Source organism: Apis cerana, linkage group LG8 (assembly GCF_029169275.1).
Source record: "Apis cerana isolate GH-2021 linkage group LG8, AcerK_1.0, whole genome shotgun sequence".
NCBI classification, from domain to species: Eukaryota; Metazoa; Arthropoda; class Insecta; order Hymenoptera; family Apidae; genus Apis; species Apis cerana.
The window spans coordinates 1,414,108-1,437,420 of record NC_083859.1 but is presented as its reverse complement, the minus strand read 5'-3'; the positions used below and the strand labels follow the sequence as shown (position 1 = coordinate 1,437,420).

The following is a 23,313-nucleotide window of genomic DNA, read 5'->3' as shown; positions in this document are numbered from 1 at the left end:
TGATATAATAAATATATATATATTTATTATATATATATATATATATCTATTATATTTAATTTTTCTTATATTATGCATTATAGAAAAAATACTATAAATAATTTATGTTTATATTTATATTATATTTGAATCTACTCTTTTAGTATCATTGTCTAGGGTTTTTGTAGTGTTATTTTTTGAATTGATAGTACATTTTAAAGTAATATTAAATTGATATGATGAAATTAAATGTATTTATATGTATTGATATTTTTATAAATGAAGCTATTTTTTTATTTTAGGTTTATATCATAAATTTAATTAAAATCAACGTCTTTACGATAAGTTTAATTAAAATCAACGAAATGATTGTGTCATTAAATTATGAAAAAAAATTTATAAAAATATCATATGTTATAAATAAAATTATAAATTTTCTTAATTTCAAATATTTTAGTGATATAAATATCATATTACATATTATATATAATTATATGTTATAAAAACTATATTTAAATACATTTCTTTTGCATAGGAATATTCCAGACATTTGTAGAATCATGTTTCGCCGCGATACGTATACGCATGTGCAAACATTTCTATAGTTGTATTCGTTGTTTAAAGGTTGTGGGAATATAGTTGAGTAAAGTAGCGAATGAATGTTGTTGTTCCGCAATGCAGTTGATCTTGTGATTTGCGTATGCTTACGATTTTTATAACGTTTGCACGCACTCACGAAACAAATATAAAATCACGCGGACTATTAATTAAAAACTATTGGTTGATGTCAATCTTACATATTATTGTTTGGTCTATCGTGGCTGTGTGAGAGGAAAACAAACAGTTCTCCACGATCTTTCTCGAACAATGCATCGCATATTATAGAACGAGTGTCACAGATAAATATATTATTATTAGTCTAATATTTGAGACTTTTTTTGTTCGATTTAGCGAACATTTGCATATCGTTATATTCTACATTCTTTATTGAGCTACCACAAGTAGATAATAGAGGTTAGCGTCTCGTAAATAGTTCAAGGATTCGTATTGTGCGACGAAGTGTCTTGAAACGTATTTGTTATACATCTTTTTTTCCAAGACTTGTGCCAAAATCTTATGTTACACAACACAAATATTTTTGTGAAATTCTTCAAAGACATTACTTATCACACCGCACATTTGAAGATTCAAGCATATTTTTTCAAGTTTTGGTGATTCCAAATGACAGTAGGCAATTTACTATTTACAAGTTTTATATATTGATTTAAAAAAATTACAATAAGATACTTTGAAAATATATTACTTGTATTTGTGATTTTATAAAAATTTTATTAATATGATTACATAAAAAAATACTTTAAACAGTTAATATTGTTATTTTTATAAAAAATGCAATCAAATATCGAAAGAATTGTTATATTATAATTTTTTAAAAACAAATTGTTATATTTATATAACAATTATATAACATTTATATTGTTATATTTGAAATTATTTGTCGATCTTTACTATAAAACATGGCAGCACTATCTACGCAGTATCAAATCTATTCTCCTACTCCGGTTCAGAATGCAATGGGAGGAGCGAATCTTCATACCCCTCCATCCATATTTCAACATATGATGGGTCAACAAAGTGCTTCACAACAACCAGGAACATGGATGCAAATGCCACAAGTACCTCCAATGTCAATACCATGGAGTGTGCCATCTCTCCAACAACCCGAATTAGTAAGATTTACTGGTGGACCAAGTTTTGAACCAGTTCCTCATCAAAAGAGAAAACTTGAAACTTGTGATCTATTAGATATGTAAGCAATTCAAATAATAATATATAATAAAAAAAAAATTTTATTTTATTAACATAATATTTAGTGAGTATGGAATATTATAGGAGGCAAACAAAACAATTTATAACAGAAGAAAAAATGGCTGCACATTTCAAAGATTTGCATATTAGTTCTAATTATCAACAACATTCGCCTGTACCATCAACTTCAACAGCTGATACAATTCCTTCTAGAGAATTGAATATGGAGTTAGAAATAGATGCAGCTAATACAGATCAATTAAAATCTGGACCCAGATTGATTCTTTCAGAAGAATTAAAAAGACTCAAGAAAGAACCTATTTTGCCAAATTCTTTATTATCCAAATTGTAAGTCTAAATATATTATACACAATAATATATATATATATTTTGTGAAATAATATATATGTTTAGTGAAATAGTGTTTTAAAGTTTATTTATTTTGTTACAATATATTTTTTTAATAAAAAAGATAAAATTTGATAGTTTTTCTCTTTCAGGGAGAGGCCCTCCATGGCTTTAGTTCTATGGGAACCACCGAATAAACATCTTCGTATATTACCAACTAGAGATACACCCACTCCAATTCCTAATATTTCTGATGATAATAACAACAACAATAACAACAACAACAATAATAATAATAATAATAATAATAATAATAATAATGAAGCTATTTCCGATCTAAATCAAACTTTATCGAATAATTCGTCAGGTTTCGAACCAATGGAATTATGAAGGTAATTTATTAATTAAAAAATTGTTTTTACATTCTCGTATATCGTTAGAGAAGAAAGAATGCGATATTATATTTTAACATGTAAATTAAAAAAAGAAAGTTATATCTTATATTTTTTATCTGATACTAACATGCTTACACAAGGTTGAGTAAAGTAAATGGATGGCAATCTTTTTATTAAGTGAAAGTAAGTAAGTAAATTATATTCATTCTATAAGTTAGTGAATTACTCAGTTAAGTTATATTATTATTTTACTTATCGATTACAAGAATATAAAACTGTAAACAAAATAATATCAGCAAGTTCCTTTTGTACATTACGTATGATTTATTTGCGTAAATTTATTGAAGAAAAATTAATAAATAAGAAAAAAAATTTCTTCAATAAATACACGTTTATGGGTTTATTCAAAACTCAATATTATTATAATTATTATTAACTTTCGAATCACCGATATTAAAAAAATAGCCGATCTTGATCATTTTTGATCCATATCTGACTTGTAGATATTAAATATCATTTACACCATCAAAAACATGAATCAAAAATGACTCGGTTTTTGAATGAGAGTTAATATAGCATATTATAATTGTACCTTTGTTATTAATAATGTTTCATTTCATTTTGTTACAATTGAAATTGAAATACGATGATGATTACACGATATATAGAGTGATACAAATGGACAGAAGATAAATATATATGCAAAAGTCAAAAAAGAAGAATATGATTTTTTTATTTAAAATTTCATTTTTAAGTAAATCAAGTTTGAAACTTTTAAAATGCAATTTTCGATTATAAGTAATTTCCGAATAAAAGTAAAATTTTTTTATTTAAAAATAGTTTTCGAAATTGAACAAAATAGTATTGATGAATATTTGATTGTTAATTATTAATTATTATTATTAACCAGTATCGACTAGTATTGATCATTTGTTGAGGATTTATAATTTCTAGATAGATTTAGAACTATCAAACACAGTATTCCTACATTCATTTAAATATATTTTAATGAATATGGTTTAATTATCTGCAGTTTAATCATTGAATGGGAAACATTTTCTATGTAAGAAAATTATTAATACTTAATATATAATTCAGTTAATTATTTATATTTTTTGAATTATTCAATCTTAATTTTTTCAATAATTAAAATTTCAATAAAATTTTCTCTATTAATTAATTATCCTATATATTTTAATTTTTAATTCTATCCTATTAGTTTTATTTATTAATAATTTATATCCAATTGAAAATTAATCAATTCCAATTTTAGTTGAAAATGAAACAAAACTTTAAATAAAAAAATTTTATTTTTTTTATTTTTGATCTATTTTTGCGTATTAAAATTATCTTCTGTTCTTTTGTATTATGCTAAAACATCATCCTGTATATAAACGAAAATAAAAATAAACAATAAAACAACAACTAAAAATAAGAAGAAAAAAATTACTCGTAATACAATAAATATTGGATAATTGCCTAGAAGTGCCTGAATAAAAAATTAATGGAATTTAAATTTAATTCTGATATAGATCAAAATTTAGAATTTTCTTTGTAATTTTTTATATAAAAAATGAAGATTAAAAATAACGATAAGTTTTATAATCAAACAGAATCCTTCTCAATAAATATAAGATAACTTTATTTTAAATCACTTCAAAAAGTTATCCAATATTTAATGTAATGTAATTTTATTTCTACAGTATGTATATGTATACAACGTAATCTTAAGGTTCTATGATGTTAAGATTGTATTATATATTCAATTTGTTGCATGAATGACGATCCATTGTTTGTCATATGGAGGTAATCTGACATATCAATATCTGATATGTTTCCGATTGTATGATTTTGCATAAAAATATGATAACATTACATTAACATTTAATTCTTTATTTATTTATTTGTGAATGAGAAGTGATATATAGATAATAATAGATATATTCGTTAAAAAATGAACATATATACTCATGCTATTATATTACATTATATTACCTTTTTTTTACGATATATTCTTTAATTTAATAAGTTTTTACGATAAAGTTTCTTAGTCTTTGCCTACAATTCACTTGAAAACTTCAAATTTTCCTTAAAGATTTCCTTATCCTCCAAAGGTTCATCGTTAATAATCGCTGCGATTTTTTTACTATTCAACATGGAATTGTGATTTCCTTCTATTTTATGCACTGTCACAGTCCCATTAGTTAACTATATAAAAATAATATTATTTCATTATATTATCCTACGAATTAATTATTGATATTAATTAACTCAATATATGTAACCTTTTGTAATCCATAAGTTGGATCTGCCATTTCTATAGCTGGTATCGTCGGTGTCAACAACGTAATAGGTGTTCTAAGAGGCGGTAAGGAAGAAGGATCATATTTGTCCAACGCGCAAAGTCGTTTATAAATAAACGATACAATAGCTTTTAAAATTTCTGGTGAATACATCTTAAAAATATTCTCGGCCGAGTGTTTAACTAATATATCCAACTTTTCGTTCCAATTATTACACTTGTTTAATTCGAATTTGAACTGGAAAAAAAAATCAATTAGTATAAATTAGTCGAATTTTGCCCGATAAATCATGGAAAATATAATTCACCTTTTCCATAGTGGATGATTTAATGATGTTTAGTATTTCGGTGAGGAATTTATTTTGATACTCGTTTTCCGTAGATACTCCAAAATATTGTGCCTTTACAGCTTTCATGAATTCGGGAGATCCGTCAATTAACGTGAGATGCCCGATCAGAATGTAAGGTTCTAATCTCCTAACTAGTTCTATGGCTATAATCGATCCGTATGAATAAGCAACTATGTTGAAATCTCTACGATCTTTGCTCCTTGCTAAAACATGCTGAGAGAAGAGAAAAAGAAACGAATTATATTTTTTTATCTCTAAATCTCTTCTTTCTTTTTTTTTTTTTTTTTTATTAATAATTATTAAAACATACAGGCAAAAGACAATCAGCCATTTCTTCTATGGTATTATCAGTGTCGTATATTCCCAATTGCAAACAGGTGGCAGGTACCTTTAACATTGGAATTAACGAGGAAAAAATAATATGAGAGCCTTCGAGACCTGATATAAGAAATACTTCATTCTTTTTTTCACCACATTTAATAGGAAGCTCTATGAAATATTGATTTTGTAATATCGAAACGTGCAAGCTTTTCAAAAACAATTTCATGCCGCTCAATTTTTCCGTCTCGATTTTCGATAATTTAACTGATTTTTCATCTTTCGTATTTTTCCCAGACATTTCCACAAGTTTGGCTATGTTTAAGAGTCTAATCTCTTGTGCACTTAGCAACATGTCGAAGTCTCTTTCTAAAGTTTGTTTTATCTCCACGGCAATCATAGAATCCATACCCAATTCAGCTAGGGAAGCAGTCGGTCTCACTCTCTTTAAGTCCTTTATATCTGTTGTTGTGAAAGAGCAATTTAAAGAAACAAAAATTCCAAGCAGAAATAAAATTATGATTTTATCAAAAGAAGAAATCACGCGAGGAATCATACTCACTCATGATATTCATCACTGCGTCAAGAACATTCGTAACTTCTCTTACGCTATCTTGTTTATTTGCAATCACGAAGCTAGTCACGATTGGTTTATTCTGACACAAGAATTTCTCCAATTCTTCTAAAAATGAGGATATGCTTTGAGGTACGGTCCCATTGATTACCTGTTTCTTCTTCAATACTTTTACACCGAGGCCGACATCTTTTATAATGCCCCATTGAATAGCCATTCCGGGAAGGCCTTCCTCCACTCTTTTCTCGCATATTCTCTCCATTACTCCATTTCCGAACGCATAGTTACTCTGACCGTTATTACCTTTCCCGCACGCGATAGAGGAAAATACAACAAAGTGGCGAAGTTTTGGGCAAATCTTTCTCGAAAGCACGTCCAGGTTTTTGGCGATCGTGGCCTTGGATTTTACAACTTCCTCGAACGATTCCACGGTTTGATTCACTATGAAAGCATCTTTCAACAAGCCTGCCAGATTGAATATACCATCCACGGGCGCCTGCTTCTCTGCCGTTCTCAGTACATACTCGCAATCCTCCGATTTCGATATATCCACGCCAGAGATGATCGAAACGTTAATACCGTAAAACTTCCACGTCTCTACCTTCATTTTTTGATAACCAGTTTGGATCCCGTTTCGAGAAACTATCACTAGATTCTTTGCGCCATGAAGGATCAACCAATCCGTGAACTCTAGACCCAATCCTCCTAAACCGCCTACGATCAAGTAAGTTTTATCCTTGGAAGCGTTGAAACGAGGGTAGCCAAGAATGGGCTTAGTTATAGGAGTGTCCTCATCCGATATTTTAATTAGAATCTGCAAACGAAGCGGACAAAGCGTTTATTCTCGAGATTATTATCACGGTCGAAGGAATGATAAGTGGAGGCAACGTGATTCACCTTTCCAATATGCTTGCCTGCTGCCATGTACCTAAACGCTTCCTCCAATTGATTTTTCTCGAAGCACTTTCTCACCAGAGGTTTGATGTTTCTTTCGACTATTTGCTTATTGATAAAGTGATGTATCTCCTCCTGTACTTTCCTCTCGAAACCAAAGATTATGGCATCGAGTATCACCGCATGGAAGCTAATTTCTTTCAAGAATATGTCCAATCCCAGTTGATTGTTAACAGTCATGTCAAATTTACCAATTTCTAAGAAACGACCGCGGTAACCCAGGCAACGAACCGATGCCTGCAGTTTATCCTCAGCCAGAGAGTTCAGAACTATGTCCACCCCTTTCCCGTGCGTCTGCTTCATCACCATCTGTTCAAAACTTGTGTCCCGAGAATTTCCAATGTGATCGTCGTTTATGCTAGGAAACGTCTCTCTGATAAATTTTCGCTTCTCGGCAGTGCTCACCGTCGTGAACACCTCGCAGTTTTCGGCGAGGGCCACGTTGATGGCGGCCTGACCCACGGCCCCGCTTCCACTGTGGATCAGAACCTTCTCGCCCTTTTTTAATCTTCCAAAGTAGAAAAAGGCGTAGAAAACCGTGAAGTAAGCGGATGGTACGGTCGCGGCGTCTTCCAGGGACCATTCTTCTGGCACGGGCCATACGGTTAATTTATGCGGTGTGACCAGATTCGATATACTCCTGAAAATTGTAATTAGTTATCCGTCAGACAAGAGATCAAGAGATAAGAGAGCTAGATTGTTTGATATTTCTTTCTCACTTGCTCTCCACGAATCCCATCACTCGTCGCCCATTCGCATCGATCCCGCAGAATTCGAAACCTATGAAACAATTCTCCATTCTGGATTTCATTATGGATTCCGGCATCAATTTTCCAGTGGCCAACATCACATCTCTGAAGTTCAAAGAGGCGTATACCACCTTGACCACGTCCCTCTCATCTGGTCGAATCGAGCCCTCTATCCACTGGAGGGAGCTCAGATCTCCTCTTACCTATTTGCACAGCGCTCGATAATTAAAAGGAAAAAAGGGGAGAGGGTTCACGATGATAATCGAGAAACGAGAAGAATATTTTTCTTAATCTATCGACAATGAATGGTTGAACATACCCTCAGATCGGCATAGGCGTGAGGAATCAAAGCTGGCTTCAGTTCCGGATAAGGCAGGTGTCTATACGTCCCCCAGATTTTTCCTGGCCTCAAAACGTTGTAAACGAAATCTAAGTCGAGCTGTTCGGAATAGAATGGATCGTCCAACGAGAACTTGGGCGCGTTCTCGTCCTGGATTATCACGGTCCTCACAATTTCGCCGTTAGGCTCTTGTACTATGCACTTGACCAAACCTTGGACACCATTCTCGAGATCCCCTTCGGCGACTAATATTAATCTCATCGTTTCATTGATGTCTTTGTCCTTCTTCATCACTTCCTTCACTTCCTCCACCCAACCGAACTCGTCGTTCCTCACGTACACCACCTCCCTCTTTCGGGGTGGTCTCTCCATCGCTTTCTTCAGCAGCAACAAGATCTTATCGTCGCGACTCTTCTCCAATACGATTTTCAGATTGTACGTTCGAAGAGCTGAGAAAATATCCTCGTTTACGAGGCTCTCTTGAAGCAGGATAAAACCATGATTGCTTGTCGCGAACAAAAATTGTTCCAAGATGTCCATTCTCTTGCTTGTTATAACGTCGTGGCCGGCTATCATAAAAATGCTGCCGTCCTCCGGTAATTTATTTGGCTCGATTATGGCGACGTGCTCGGAAAGCTCGGATAATTTCTCGCGTTGTTTTAGGTCTGCGGCTAGAATCAAGCTTGGATGAATCATCGCAATATTGTTCAATATCTTTGAGAGGGAAGGAATGAAGGTCTCCTCGGCCGATACTTTGTCGTTCTGGTGTAGCAATTCGAGGATTTTTGGATTTTTTACATTGTGACACTCCAACGCGAAATGGGTGGACAAAATGATCATCTCTTCTATCGATGTCTGAGCTCTGTCACGGTTCGCTACGAATTTGTACTCTTCTAAGATAGGCACATCCTTTTGCTTCCGTCGTTGAATAACATTCGCCTTTGCTCCACGAATCTCGATCCCGCCCGATATTATGATGTCGTAATCGTTGTACAGCGTGACTGGGATCACTGTAAAAAGGAACGGTCAATACTTTTAAACTATTCCAAGAGCGTTTTCCTACTCTTAAGAAAATCATAGCTGTAGGGAGTTTAGAATATTTTTTCGAGAGTATGAAAATTTCAAAAGTAATTTTCGAGCAGAAGAAGAGAAACATTCGTTTTACGAAAATTAATCAACTCTCGAGAATTTTATTCTCGAATATTATTCTTATCAAATGAATCGGAGCTAGAACAGAGTTATCACTAGTAGAGGTATGTCTAATGTCTCCAGCGATATTCTTTTGTCGAAATTCGTTGCAAAAGAATTCTATCTATATTTTTAAAGATGAAAGATATATTCAACGTACTATTGTTCTCCTCGGTAAGATGGCGAATAATCTCATTGTGGAACTTCGTATTGATCACCATCTTACGAATCCCAGTCGGTACGTACAACGATCTAGTGTCAAAACTTAACATCTTTATTTGCAACATGTTATCCATAAACACGGCCCAATTCTTCATCCAAGCGATGTGCCCTCTCGTTGCTTTGAGCGAGCAGCTTTTCAACGCGCAGAAAGGACCGGTATACTCGTAACCACGAAGTCTTAACTCCGTGTATATATCCTTATTGCTCAGAATTTCTTCGTCCTCGATCTTGGGGAGAAACTTTTCTTCGATCATTTCTTGTTTGGGATTCGGCTCCTTGCGGATCGTACCTGTCACTACTATCGCGGATCCCTCTGTTATCTCGAATTTTCCGGATCCTTAAAATATATCCAGCAATAATATATAATATATATATATATATATAATTTTCATTAATCGATCAACTCGAAAGAATCATCGTACCTTTTTGAATTATGATTTTCAACGAAACGCTACCGGCCGAAGAAATGCTTGTCGCTCGTTCGAACTTGATATTTTCAAAGACGACCGGCATATCGTCGCAAAATTTCCCTTCCATTAAGCTAAACATATCCCAAACCATGGCCAAATAGCCCATGGCCGGGATTAAGTTTCTTCCATCGATAATGTGATACATTATGTATTCGTAATTTTCATCTTTGAGGTTAATCTCGAATGTACGTTCCGCTACGGTTATCTTTTGACGTTGAGTCTGTATTTCCACGTACCAATCCTCTGAGTGCTCCCATCTGAAATTCAACAATTTCTCGTTCCATTGAGACGTCGATTCTTACGACATTGCGTTCATTACACACCTGATATAAGGAGAGATCATGGGGGTGCCACGGCTGACAGGGAACTCTACGTGGGGATAAATATTCGCGAGTTGCAATTGGAGACCAATGTTGTACAATTTTCCGAGCGCTTGCAAAAAGTATTCCGCGTTATCTTTGTGGTTTCTGTGAATCAACGAAATGTTTATCACGTTCTGATCCAAGGATCTTTTTAAAATTGCCTGGAGGAGACCGTGAGGCGCTATTTCAATGGTTATGGCGTCAGTTGGGATCATAGTCGCCGTTTCAGCGAACAAGACCGAATTCAACAAATTATTCGTGTGATATTCCGCGGAAGAATACTTGGCAGCTTCCGTGTGCCACTGGCTTTGCGGCACGGAAGTGCTCACCCACTTGGAACTTCTCGCTTTTGGATTGGGAATAACTTTCTTCAGGTATGACAATAACTTCGGCCCCGCATCCGCGATGTAACGACTGTGATAAGCTATGTTGCTGCATGGCACCTCTTTCGCAAAGATGTTCTTGGCCTGGAAATGGATTGCAATTAATTAGAAAATCATTGTGGAAAGCTTCAGAAAAGTGGTAAAAAAAAAAAAGAAACGAACCTGTAACTTGGCAACAAATTCCTTCATGGACTGAACCGGACCACTTATCGTAGAGCTATCAGGACCATTGTGGCAAGCGACTTCGATGTCGGGCGGGCATATATTCTTAATGTCCTCGTATCCGAGACCAATCGCCGCCATGGATCCTTGGATCATTTTGGTCTCGATGGAAGCTAAGCCTCTGGAATGGGCCGCGAGTATCATTTGTTCGGCCGTGAAACATCCATCCGCGTAAGCACAGCCAAGTTCTCCGACGGAATGGCCAATCATATTATCCGGCTCGATACCCACGCTTACTAATAAATCGACGAGGCCAATCTGAACAAACATTTATTAGTCAAGCGGTTGAATAATTTTGGTTGAATAATTAGTTTCCAAGAAGAAAATATTTGAAATATTTCATTTTCACCTGAATAGCAGCGATTCCAACGAACGAATTCAGAATATTATCGAATATCTTTTTATCCTTGTTAGTGATTATGTCGATGATATCGATACCGTGCGGCTTCAACACTTTATCACATTTGTGGATAGCCTTGGCGAAGATGGGGAACCTCATCAATGCTTCGCCTTGAGTTGGATTTCAAATTCAATTCGCAAACTGATTCGCCAATTTTTACATCGCATTGAAATTTCCAATACGTACCCATCCCGGCCCACTGCGACCCCATTCCAGAGAAAACAAACCAAATCGGCCTTTTCGCGTCCGAGTATTCTTGAATCTCCCTCGACGGTTTCTCAGATATCTTGGATCCAACTATAGTGTACCCTCTGAACATGTAACCGGATATATTTTCGGAATAAACGTTGTACAACAGCCGGATGTATTCCACGTCTACTGGTATACTTTCAATCTGCAAAATCGATTCTCATTTTTTAATTAACGTGTCAATTTCTAATTTCTAGAATTTACCAAATCCAAACGGTTCACATACATGACCGAGGAGAACCTCCAATGCCTCTTCGGTCCGGCCGGACACGATCACCAATCTCGGCAAATCGTCGGAAGGCGCCCCGTTGTTCACTTTATCTTTCGCGTGTGACTTCAAGAGCGCGTGAGCATTGGCGCCACCGAAGCCAAACGAGTTTATCCCTACGTAACCACCCTCCCATGGGGTTGGCTCCGTGATCACTTTGACTTTCCCCTCCTCGATGCACTTCACGCCCTTCATAGGATTTACGAAGTTTATGTTCGGCGGTATTATACCGCTTTCCATCGCGATGATTACCTTAAAGTAAAGTACAATGCGTAAAGAGTAATTGATAAAAAGAATTGGTTCTCTCCTGTTTCTAGCCATATCTATTCAAGATATATATCTCGTATTTCCGGTAAGCAATCATCGGTGATTATTATATATATTTAAATTTATATCTTTGAATATCTGATCGAATTGTTAAAGAAATTTTGAGGGAAAATACCTTGGCTATCGAGCAAACGCCACTGGCGGGTTCGCTGTGCCCCATATTCGACTTGATCGTACCAATCTTAAGAGGAGTGGTTCTGTTCTGGCAGAAAACTTTATCGATAGCGTTCAACTCTTCGGGATCACCGATCGCGGTCCCGGTACCATGAGCCTCCAAGAAGGCCAACTTGTTGGGTTGTATGTTGCACTCGTTGTAGAAATCTGTGAGAAGCTTTTTCTGTATCTCGCAGGCGGGGAACGTGATTCCCTGCTCCTTGTATCCATCGCAATTGGTCTTCGTGTAGACGAGTTCCGCGTAGATTCTCTTCGCATTCTTCGCCTTTTGCAAGAGGACCACGCTGATCGCCTCGCTCCGCCCGTAACCGTTCGCCCTCGAGTCGAAACTTTTGCATCGACAATCCGGAGATAACACTCCTATAATATTGAATTTTATAAACAGAAACGATAATGAAACAACCTGAAGGATCCTTTTCTATACACGTTTTATACATGTTAATATAAAAAGATGCATTTCTGAAGATTAAGAGAGAAACGTGATCGTCATTCGATTGATTGAAATAATCAAATGTTCTTTAAAAGAGAAAAAAAAAGAGGGGGTATATATATATTTATTATAATTATATTACAATTGTCGAAATGCATTCGAAATTAACGATAAAATGATGTGCATTTGTAGAGATTATTGTCGTTATTTGATCGACTGAAACGTATCAAATGTTATTTATATAAAAAAAGAAAAGAGACGAACGAAGAGAATTTGGTAAAATTATTCTCATTTACCGAGACGAGAGAATTGAAGAGATACGTAGGGATGAAGGCAGAGATTGGAGCCACCCACGATCACTGCGTCGCACGTTCCGTTTCGAATCATCTTGTAAGCTTGATCCAAGGCGAACATGCTCGAACTGCAAGCTGTGTCAATTACGTAAGACGGGCCATGCAGATCCATGAAATATGATATCCTGTTGGCCAGCATGGCTCTGCTGCATCCGGTGATACCTAAACCGTTCGCCTAGAAATAATATTTGGGATAAAAATATTAAATTATTGAGGAATGACGACGAATTAAAATATTCTTAAAAAAGTTACTTGTAACTTTTCGTAGAACCAAGTCTTTTCCGACTCGCTGACGCAAGATCCTATAATTACTCCGGTATTGCTACCCTTGAACAGTTTAGGATTTATCCCTGCATCGATAACGGCTTCGTAAGCGTGTTCCATCAATGTACGGCACATAGGGTCCATGGTATGAGCTTGTTTGTAATGGACACCGAAAAAAATGGCGTCGAACTTGTTTAAATCGGTCACTTTCCCGCCAGCTTTCGGGATTTCCGCGTGATCTGTTCGAATTTAACGAAGATCTCATCTCCATTCTGAATAATTCCAAGTTAAATTTCGATTACCTTGTCTCCATCTCATCGAATTGTCTGTGATGAGGTCTACCTTGTTCATCAAATTCTTCTTCAACTCTATTACATTCCTGCTTTCTGGAAATCGACCAGAGATTCCTGTAATCACCACTTCCTCTCCTGGTTCTGTTATGGCGTAATTTATCTTTAACGAATCTCGTACGTTAAAAGACATGTTTGTTCGCGTTTTGAAATTAATATCCCACTAAATTCTGTCAACTTTTATTTATTTATTTTTTTTTTTTCGTTAATGTTTTTCAGTGTAATCAATCGTTGGTATATAAGAAGAAATGATATATAAGAAGAAGTATAATATTAGAATAAAAAAAAAAAAGGATGTCTTGGAGATAATAAGATAGATAATAAGATAGCCAACTGAAATCAATGAGGAAAAAATGGATATATAATTGAGGATTCGACTTCTGAGAAAGGTTTTTTATAACAATGTCTCTCCCCTCTATGTGAAAAGAATCATTTCTTGAATATTCTTAAAATTTGCATACTTAATGATTACCGGTCGAAATAATTTTTGAAAGTCTAATAGATTGAATTCATCGTTTTTATGTTAACACTGATAAAATTTAAATTGACCGAAAAATTTTTTTTGGATTTATATGTATTGTCGATTAAAAAAATTAAGCCATATTTTTTTCAAGAGTATTTTATTGTAGTATTTAATCTTCTTAATAAGTATTATGTATGGGATTACATGGTTGAACGTCTCAGAAAGGATCTTAAGAATCGAAAACGTAATGACGAAATCTAGGGTTAAAATTTATTGAAATCAGATATGTATAATACGAATTAACCGATATATTTCTAAGAAAATTTTCGTTTTAATAAAATACAATATATAATCAATCGATTCATTTCGTAGAGAACAAAAATAAAATTATTTTTATTGAAAAATTAAAGAAATTAAATAATTAAAAATTTATAAAGTTTTTGCTCGCCATTTTTTGCCATTATTACGATATTTTATTTCGCAGTATCGCGAATATTAAATCAAAGATAAGGTTTCCATTTTAAATCAAATTAATAGAATAATTGTCGCAGATAATTATTGCATTTTTTTTACATGAATATCGAATTTATTGATTATTATTTTCACTTTTTTCATTTTGGTCATTAAATAAAATGATATAAATGTGTAACACTTTTTTTCTTTTGTCAAAATAAAAAAAAGAAATTGTATTAAATTAAATTAAATTAGCAGTGTACAAGTATAATAAGCAGCATTATTGAATTATTGTCTTTCTGAATGAATATTCGTCTATTCAATGATATAAATGTCAAAGGTGGCCGGATGTTGCATTATTCTACATAATTATTTGCCCTGTTTACCCTGCTTTTGTATTGTACAAAATATATTTAAATTTTTATTTGAAATTCAAGTTCAAGGAATTATAATACATAAATAAATATAATAATAATATTATAATAAATTCAAATTTTATCACAATAAGCGCCATATATCATTTATCAAAAATATTCAAAAAATAGATTTATTATAAATAAATAAATGATAAATTTTTACATAAATTTTATATAAATTCAAATCTCATTTATTTATGCATTCTTTAAATCAAACTTTATAAAAAGAAATTTTAATATATGCTAGTATAAACATGTTATATGTTCACTAATGGCAGTTTGATTACCGTGATATTATATAGTTTAATTGATAAATTATTCATAAAATGAACTTTAATGATCATATTAATGCTATTCCTCATATATATTCTATGATATAATGATTAAATATTCCTCGTGGTTTTTCACTATACAAATTACAATTGCATAATACACTTATGCTCGTGTATAAAAGAAACATGATATTAATTAATATTGATAAAAGAATGATTAGACCAAACATATCATTATTTTCTTAATAATAATATTTTATTTTAAATTACAAAATTACAAAGATTTTTTATCAATATAGGAATTCGAAAATATATTATATATTTGTTATTTCTTTGATAATATTATTATAATCTATACATTTCTTAAATCTATGCATATCAGTACTAATCACCAATACTAAATACTAAATATTAAATCTTTTTTGTAAAAACTATATAAATATAAAGAAAGTTGCAATTGTAAAAAGTAAAGAACTATAAGCAAAAAAGTAAAGTGAAGAAAATTTTTGTGACACGTATAAGTACAACAAAATTTGGTCAATTATAATACTACACGATCATTCTTCTTTACATCAAATAACATTTCATATATTTAATTAAAAAAAAATTAAATAAAATAAAAAAAATTTCCGTTCAAAAAATTTGAGTACATTTGTTTTAATTATGTATTAATTATAAATTATTTATAGCAAATATATATATATATATATATATATATATATATATATACTATTCAAATTAAATATATAATCATAACTTGTGACATATTAATTAAACTTTATTTTTTTTTTTTTTAATTATTACTAAATTTTTACAATCTTGATCTTAATTCTCCTATAGTAACTTCTATAGTGATATAAAAAAAAACACAATATATATTACTTTTAATATCAAAATATTTCAATATTTAGCAACACCAGTAAAACGTACTTTTTTCCCTTGGTCATCTAAAGTCTCCATTAAGCTCGAAGTAAAACTAAATTCTGAACTGCTTTCGTCATCGCGATCTCTAAAAAATACATTAGTATTTTTAGTTCGATTTGTATAATATTAAATTATTATTAAATTATTATTAAATTATATGTTTTAATTACGTACAAAGTATCCAAACTTGTAAGACTGCCATTTAATTCTGGTATGTTGGAAGAACCTTCAATCTTTAATAATTCTAAGAAAGAATTCATCGTTGCTATGTAAATTCCTTTTAATCCAGCCACTCCTAGGTAACGGGGACTAGATAATTCGATTAAGATTCGTTCTGGATTCTTTGTTGACAAAGTATATGCCTCCTGATCGAGTTTTACGATTTCCACAGATGAAAAATGAATAATAAACAAATACGGTTTTCGAAAGGCTGGAATAAAAATATAAATACTTTTATTTATATAAAATATGATTCTTATATTTTTAACAATATTATAAATATTTTTTACCGAAAGCAAAAGGTAAATGATTCCATGTTGGATCAATATTACGAGTTCTTTGGCCATTTTCATTTACAAACATTCCAAATTCATTATAGCAAAGCAAAAGCTCTACTTTTCCAGGTACAAGAGAAACATTCAAAACACATACTGGAAAAATGCCTAATTTAGCTACTCCTGATAACGCAGCTTTAACTGAACTATCGTCTTCTTCTGGAAATTCTATAACATTACATAAATCATTAATTATATTGAAACATTAATTATATTGAATTAATTTATTAAACAATTCAATTAATTTTTATTATATACCATCGATACAATAATTTGTAAGATCGATTTGGAAAAATTTATTACATCCTACTATAAGAACATTTTGAGTAAATATAGCACAACTACATGGTTCAGATGTTTCAAGTTCACGAACTCCAATAAATTCTCCAGAACCTTCTTCAGTGTACCATTTAAGCAATCTGTATTTATAACATAAAGTTTATATTATAAAGTTTACATATAAAATATTGAAGATCATAAATAAATTAAAAATACTTACATTACGTGAGAAGTTGTTGCTGCACAAAGCATATCTTTTTCTAATTGATATAAATGGCAACTATCAGTACTAGTTAATATTGTCTTTGTATTAATTGCTGGTCTTGAGCATTCAGCCGCTACTGCATTACTTTTTAATTGTCTTAAACTACAAGATACTAATTGCCTATTTTCTCCAGCTATCATTAAAGCTATTCCCAAATGGGGATGTAAAGTTAATTGATGCACTCTCGTCACTCCACGAATTGCAGTAAGTGTTCGTGATTTAATACCACAGTACGAAAACAAACCTTCTTCAGCACCCAAGAGTAATACGTTCTCTTCAGTCAAATTTACAGCACAATTTAAATCCAACTAAAAAATATTTATATATTGTAAATAAATCATATAAGTTTTGTTTAAAAATAGAAAAAGTTACTTACTTGACTTTTTTCTAATCTTAACATGATTTCGTATTTTCTATTTTTATGAATATTATTTTGACTAGTAACAGATTTTAAAGCCTTCATCCAATTTTTCTTATCAGTCTGACTTAAAGCCATTATATCTAAACGTGATATCGGCCAACAAGTAGTCGATGAATTAGATTCTATTCTAAAGATAAATGGCATATCTGATTTTGCTGTTCCTATTATATCTGGATTGTGTACAGTATCTAATACAGTAAATCCATCTTTCTCGATCAAATCTAGACGATTTATTGGGGCCATTCCAGAAGATGGTTGGTGTTCGTAAGTGCATAAACATGTACCATCTAATCTGAGATATTTTCTTTCCCAACAAGTTCTTGAACGATCTGGTACTTTCACCCAACTTTCCATTGGCATATTATTCTTATTCTGTGTCTCACATACATCCTATTTTCAAAGATAATCATAAATTATTATAAAATATAGAATTATATAATTAAAATATTAAATGTAATACCATGTCAGCTTTATCTGGTTGATCTATAGCTAACGTTTGAACACTTCCAGATAATGATAAACTTTCGTTACTACTTCTCCAATTTTTACCAAATTGCTTAACAAAACCTCTTGGTAAACCACAAGTTGCAGAAATAGTAACAGCGCATTTTAAGTGTGTCATTACTTTACATTCGCTGCAAATGGCTGCTCGTTTTCCAAATTGGATAGATTCTAAACATGCAGAACATTTTCCAGCTCGCATTGGTAAACCAACTTCAAATCGATGTGGAATATGATGACCAATCCTTTGCGGCGATAAACGTTTAGATAATGAAGTGGTCGATGGTTCTGTAGTATAATTTATACTTTTAATATCCGGCGCTGTAGGAGACGAGGGTGCGGAGGCTGAAGAGTGCATAGTTTTCAATGCTAACAATTGATCAGTTAACGTTTTGACTTTGGCACGTTCTTTCGCCAATTGATTTTCCAATTCGCGATATCCAACCGGCATTCCAATACCATTAGGAGGTATATTCTCTTTTTGCTTAGTACCAAGTATTTTATCACACATTGTTTTCTTCTTCTTACTACACTCTTCTAATTTTAATTGCAAATAATCTATTAATTTTGTTTGTTGTTGTCTAGTGCTTTCTGCTTTTACTTCTCTTTCTTGATAAAATTGTCGCATTTCCTCTAAAATACTTTCCAATTCTGTAATTCTCATCCTAAGTTCTTGACTTTGATCTATATTATTCTGCAAATCATTCATTAATACAAAATTCGCCTCTTTCAGCTCGTGAACCTTTGTTAGATGTTGACTACTTTCTTCTTTGACTACTCTTGTTTCAGCTTTGGTAATTTCCAAAACTCGTTGCATTTCTGAAAGATCACATTCCAATTCTCCGCATTTATTTGATAACTCTTCGACTTGTGCGCTTAATTCTTGTACAAGTTTTTTATACTGATCCCTTTGAGCAATCAAACTATTTCTTTCAGTTTCTATATCACTCGTTTCTGATTCAAGTTTTTCAATATTTCGTTCTGCTTCCAGTCTTAGTGATTTTTCTTCATTTTGAGCAGAACGTGCTTCTCGAAGTTTCGCCTCGGTTGTTTCCAAATCTTTTTGTAATTTCATTTTATCTTGAATTAGTATATTTTCTCGCGTTTCATGATCGCTTGTTAATCTTTCATAATCTGTAAGTTGTTCTTCAAGTACTGTGCATGTTTCTTTCAAAAGTTCAGTATTCACTTCATAACTTTTAATCTCTTGCTCTAATTTTTCTATTTTCAACTGTAATTCATGTTTTTCTTCATTATGTCTTATAATGCTTTGTGACAAACGCTTATTTTCACCATTTAAATTATCCACCCGATCTTGGTTTAATCTTGCTTGTTTTCGCGCCGCATCCAATTCTCTGCGTAATGAAGAACTCGAAGATTGAAGTTCTTCTATTTGATGATTGATCTGAGTTAAAGCTTTTTGAGCAGAATCAGCTTGCATTTTATTTTTAGAAGATTCTTTCGTAATGTCATTTAATGATACTTTTGCGCTATCTAACTCTTTAAGTAATTTTCTCGATTTCTCTTCTTCTTCTTTTATTTTATAATCTAATTTCTCAATTAATTTTTGCTTTTCTTCTTGTAGAGTTTTAATTTTTTCTTCTGCTTTCTTTGCTTCTCTTATCGCAATTCGTTTATCTAAATTTGCATCTGATAATTCTTTTTCTTTTTTCCATAAACTAATTTGTGCTTGCTTTGCAGTTTGACGTTCTGTATTCAAATTTTCTTTCATTGTTTGAAGTTCTTGTTCTAGTTTTCCTATTTGCTCTTTCGAATGCATATCTATTTTTATTATATCATTCTTAGATATCATATCTGGACTTGGAGATATAGTTTCCATTTTAAGAGTAGCATTTTCTGCTTCTAATTTAGTAACACTCTGTTCCAAACGCCGTAATAATTCTTCTAAATTTCCAACTTTACGCAAATGTTCTTCTATAAACAAATAAAATGTTTTATTAGATATTATTTTGTATAATATATTATATTATGTATTTATACACATTATATATAAATTCTTATATAAATATATAAATATACCTTCTTTTTCAAGAGAATCTTGCAATCTTTTTTGTAAAGCAGCTTTATCTTGTGCAGCTTGTTCTAAGTTTAGAGCATGGGCTTCACTCTGTTCCAAGTTCATCATAGTTTCATTTAAATCAGACTTTATTATCTTAAATCATATTTATAATATATATATTCATTATAAGTGAAAAAAAAATTTATAAAAATAAATAATTAATTGGACTAAAATAAATAATAAATAATTATATTGGACTAAATAATATTTACATACCTGTAATTGTTGTTTCAATTGTTCATTTTCAAATTTTGACATTTCTAGCTGTTCTTGCATTGTAGTAATTATTTGTTTTGATGCCATAGCATTATCCAATTGTTTTGATCTTTCTTGTAATTGTTTTTTTAAAGCTTCTATTTCTGTATCTCTAGCTGGTATTGTAGCTTGTATACTATGTAATTGTTCTTGACAATCCTTAAGTTCATTTTGAGCTAATTCTAAAGCAACATTCAATCTTGATTGACGACAATGATTAGAATCTTGTTCATTTCTAAGTTTAGTTTCCAAATCTGTATTTTTGGCTATTTCTAAATCTAATTTTGCTCTAAGTTCAGCTATTTGATTATGTGAACGTGTAGCTATTTCCTCCAATTTAGTTTCAACACCTTGAACACTTTGTCGACTACGTTCTCTTGTTTTAGCTAATGATTCTTTATATTGCATCTGATAAAATAAAAATTATTTTAATTTTTTGTTTATATAAAAATATATGACATATAGTATTATGCTATTAACCTGAAATACTCTAAGTTTGTGTAATTCTGCATTTGCTGTTTGAAGTTCACATTCTGTTCTTTGCAATCTTGAACTCATTTCATTATTACTAGTACATAATTCCGTAATTCTTACAGTTTGTGATTCAATATGTTTATTTAACTGTGTAATTTTTTCCTTCTCTGCATTTTCCCATTTTCGTTTAGCATCTTTTATTAAACTTAAAGCTTTAGTTTCTAAATCTCTTCTTTCTTGGCGTTCTAATTCTAACATTATAAGATATTTTATATATATTAAATTATATTAATCAAAATCATTAAAATATATATAAATATATAAATTTTAAAAATTTACAAATAATAATAATAGTTATCATGGGCTAATCAAAAAGAATCCATGATCTCTTTGTTAATTGATATAGCAATATATAAATTTAACAATATTCAATTATATAAATATTCATATAGAATAAGAAACATATACAAAATAAAAAATTTTACTGACATTCATTTATTTGTTAAAATTTTTACATATAAATTGCAAATCACTTTACCTAATGTTCTTTTCATTCCACTCAATTCTGATCTTGTTGCAACTAATTCTCTTTCGAGTTGTTGCATAGTGTTATCGATGTGTTGCGACATTATTTATACAGACGCGTTACTTGAGAAAAAGCGCGAAATATTGCAATATATAAGTACATAAGTTTTTTTTTGCCTGTAACGTAACATACCATAATATATTCTCTATTTATTTTCTGCTATAAGTATAACAATTTAATTTGTAAATATAATTATCTCCTAAATTGTTATTTAAAAAATGTTTCAAATAAAATTTTTACTGTTTTAAAATAGAAGTAATTTAATGTAAACAATTTCAATATATAAATCCATAAAGGACATAAGAAATCTTTCAAATTCATTTAAATAAAGATTTAAAAATAAATATAAATATTAATAATAATCAGTTAATAACAGAATTGATCATTCTATCTAAAAACATTTAATTATTGTTAAAACATTTGCAATAAAAAATAGATCAAGAAATATCTAATTTTGTAAAAAGCTAGAGTTTAAAGTTTTTTTTTTAAATATAAAAAATTAATTTATAATTATTCATTTATAAATAGATAATCTTTAATAATATTTACTTTACGTTTGCTATAGGATTTGGTCAAAGTATTATTTAACAGCAACTAATATATTCATTTTATTTTGACTAAAATTAATATATAAAAATACAAATATAAATCAAAAATACTTAGTTTAATCGACGATATAGATCAAACTTCTATTATGTGCATATTGCACAAGCATTAAACTTTACAAAATTCCTACGATTTATAACCAGCATGAATAAAATAACACAAGTAATCATGATTTTATCAAGTATACAATCATCTTCGATTATATAACAACGTCTTTGTACCATTGTTCATCAGAAAAATAATATATTTAAAAGTATATATTTTGTTTTAACACTTTCACACTTATAACGGTTGTACACCAAACTCCATATTTGTAATTCAAAATTGTATTCAACGTTGAGAAATAATGATTCACAACAGATGGCACTGTATAATTATGGAATTATAATGCCATCTAGAATCGTAAGCAAAAAGTATTTGTTCGTCTGAAATAAAAAATATTAATTATTAGTATATAATCATAGATAAATAAACTCATTATCTTATGAAATTTGATACCTCTTATAAAATGCTATTAAAAATAATTTTTCAAATATAATAATTAATAATTTAATTAACAATTTTTACATTTCAATTTATGTATTTAAAAATATTATGTATTAATAATAATAAAATGTATTAATAATAATATTGATGAAATAAAAAGATCATTATTTCAATAGTACATAAATTCTAAATATGGGAGTATTTATAAAATAGTAGTAGTATAAAATAATCCATTTATATCAGTCACAAAAATATAAAAAATTGAATATGCTTATTGCATATGTCTAATGAATATTTAATATATATATAATATTTTTTTTACATATTTTAATATATTTTATATTTTTATTTTTACAGGAAAATAAATACAGGAATATACAATAAAATTAATTAGATAATGAAATCGTTTTTCTTAACAAAAAAAAAAGAAAAAGAATAAAGATAATTCAAAATTGTGGAATTAATATAAATGTGGAATAATATAAATATGCTGTCTCT

At 30.9% G+C, this 23,313-nt stretch overlaps 3 protein-coding genes across 10 annotated transcripts; 1 reads left to right on the top strand and 2 right to left on the bottom strand.

Annotated features, from left to right (window-relative positions):
• Positions 1 to 352: 352 nt before the first annotated feature.
• On the top strand, positions 353 to 23,306 carry LOC107993564 (uncharacterized ENTR1 family protein). 5 transcript variants are annotated; one of them, XM_062077837.1, is made up of 5 exons: positions 360 to 1,206; positions 1,548 to 1,789; positions 1,873 to 2,136; positions 2,289 to 2,528; positions 2,672 to 4,419. In XM_062077837.1, the coding sequence occupies exons 1-4, from the start codon at positions 1,201 to 1,203 to the stop codon at positions 2,524 to 2,526; spliced, it is 750 nt and encodes a 249-aa protein (XP_061933821.1). In that variant the 5' UTR covers positions 360 to 1,200; the 3' UTR covers positions 2,527 to 2,528; positions 2,672 to 4,419. The 5 variants fall into 5 exon arrangements, with proteins under 5 accessions (XP_061933820.1, XP_016905546.2, XP_016905545.2 ...); XM_062077836.1 differs by lacking the exon at positions 2,672 to 4,419 and adding an exon at positions 23,173 to 23,306 and having other exon boundaries at positions 353 to 1,789; XM_017050057.3 differs by having other exon boundaries at positions 354 to 1,789.
• On the bottom strand, positions 4,409 to 14,143 carry LOC107993563 (fatty acid synthase-like). Its single transcript, XM_017050054.3, has 19 exons — positions 13,733 to 14,143; positions 13,419 to 13,669; positions 13,110 to 13,341; positions 12,325 to 12,743; positions 11,841 to 12,134; positions 11,552 to 11,759; positions 11,315 to 11,475; positions 10,906 to 11,223; positions 10,322 to 10,827; positions 9,951 to 10,255; positions 9,467 to 9,865; positions 8,098 to 9,128; positions 7,749 to 7,981; positions 6,973 to 7,669; positions 6,064 to 6,889; positions 5,494 to 5,963; positions 5,142 to 5,396; positions 4,817 to 5,071; positions 4,409 to 4,739 (listed from the first exon to the last, which is right to left on the bottom strand). The coding sequence occupies exons 1-19, from the start codon at positions 13,911 to 13,913 to the stop codon at positions 4,590 to 4,592; spliced, it is 7,191 nt and encodes a 2,396-aa protein (XP_016905543.2). The 5' UTR covers positions 13,914 to 14,143; the 3' UTR covers positions 4,409 to 4,589.
• On the bottom strand, positions 16,142 to 22,656 carry LOC108000220 (citron Rho-interacting kinase-like). 4 transcript variants are annotated; one of them, XM_062077823.1, is made up of 13 exons: positions 22,383 to 22,656; positions 21,676 to 21,839; positions 21,144 to 21,388; positions 20,625 to 21,071; positions 20,369 to 20,501; positions 18,288 to 20,263; positions 17,783 to 18,217; positions 17,362 to 17,714; positions 17,121 to 17,281; positions 16,818 to 17,030; positions 16,483 to 16,738; positions 16,315 to 16,393; positions 16,142 to 16,230 (listed from the first exon to the last, which is right to left on the bottom strand). In XM_062077823.1, exons 2-13 carry the CDS (start codon positions 21,764 to 21,766, stop codon positions 16,219 to 16,221), a joined length of 4,401 nt encoding a protein of 1,466 aa, XP_061933807.1. In that variant the 5' UTR covers positions 21,767 to 21,839; positions 22,383 to 22,656; the 3' UTR covers positions 16,142 to 16,218. The 4 variants fall into 4 exon arrangements, with proteins under 4 accessions (XP_061933807.1, XP_016915941.2, XP_061933805.1 ...); XM_017060452.3 differs by having other exon boundaries at positions 16,142 to 16,393; XM_062077821.1 differs by having other exon boundaries at positions 16,142 to 16,393; positions 22,273 to 22,652.
• Positions 23,307 to 23,313: the final 7 nt, after the last annotated feature.

What these genes read in the sequence shown, in the direction of transcription:
- LOC107993564 (XM_062077836.1), top strand. Translation starts at nt 1,497, where the DNA reads ATGGCAGCACTATCTACGCAGTATCAAATCTATTCTCCTACTCCGGTT. An exon ending in ACTTGTGATCTATTAGATAT is followed by an intron (nt 1,790 to 1,872) that starts GTAAGCAATTCA and finishes GGAATATTATAG; the next exon opens with GAGGCAAACAAAACAATTTA. An exon ending in AATTCTTTATTATCCAAATT is followed by an intron (nt 2,137 to 2,288) that starts GTAAGTCTAAAT and finishes TTTCTCTTTCAG; the next exon opens with GGAGAGGCCCTCCATGGCTT.
- LOC107993563 (XM_017050054.3), bottom strand. Translation starts at nt 13,913, where the DNA reads ATGTCTTTTAACGTACGAGATTCGTTAAAGATAAATTACGCCATAACA. An exon ending in CGCAGTGATGAATATCATGA is followed by an intron (nt 5,964 to 6,063) that starts GTGAGTATGATT and finishes TCACAACAACAG; the next exon opens with ATATAAAGGACTTAAAGAGA. An exon ending in TGGCTGATTGTCTTTTGCCT is followed by an intron (nt 5,397 to 5,493) that starts GTATGTTTTAAT and finishes CTCTTCTCTCAG; the next exon opens with CATGTTTTAGCAAGGAGCAA.
- LOC108000220 (XM_017060452.3), bottom strand. Translation starts at nt 21,766, where the DNA reads ATGTCGCAACACATCGATAACACTATGCAACAACTCGAAAGAGAATTA. An exon ending in TGGAATGAAAAGAACATTAG is followed by an intron (nt 21,389 to 21,675) that starts GTAAAGTGATTT and finishes TTATAATGTTAG; the next exon opens with AATTAGAACGCCAAGAAAGA. An exon ending in AATTGAAACAACAATTACAG is followed by an intron (nt 20,502 to 20,624) that starts GTATGTAAATAT and finishes ATATGATTTAAG; the next exon opens with ATAATAAAGTCTGATTTAAA.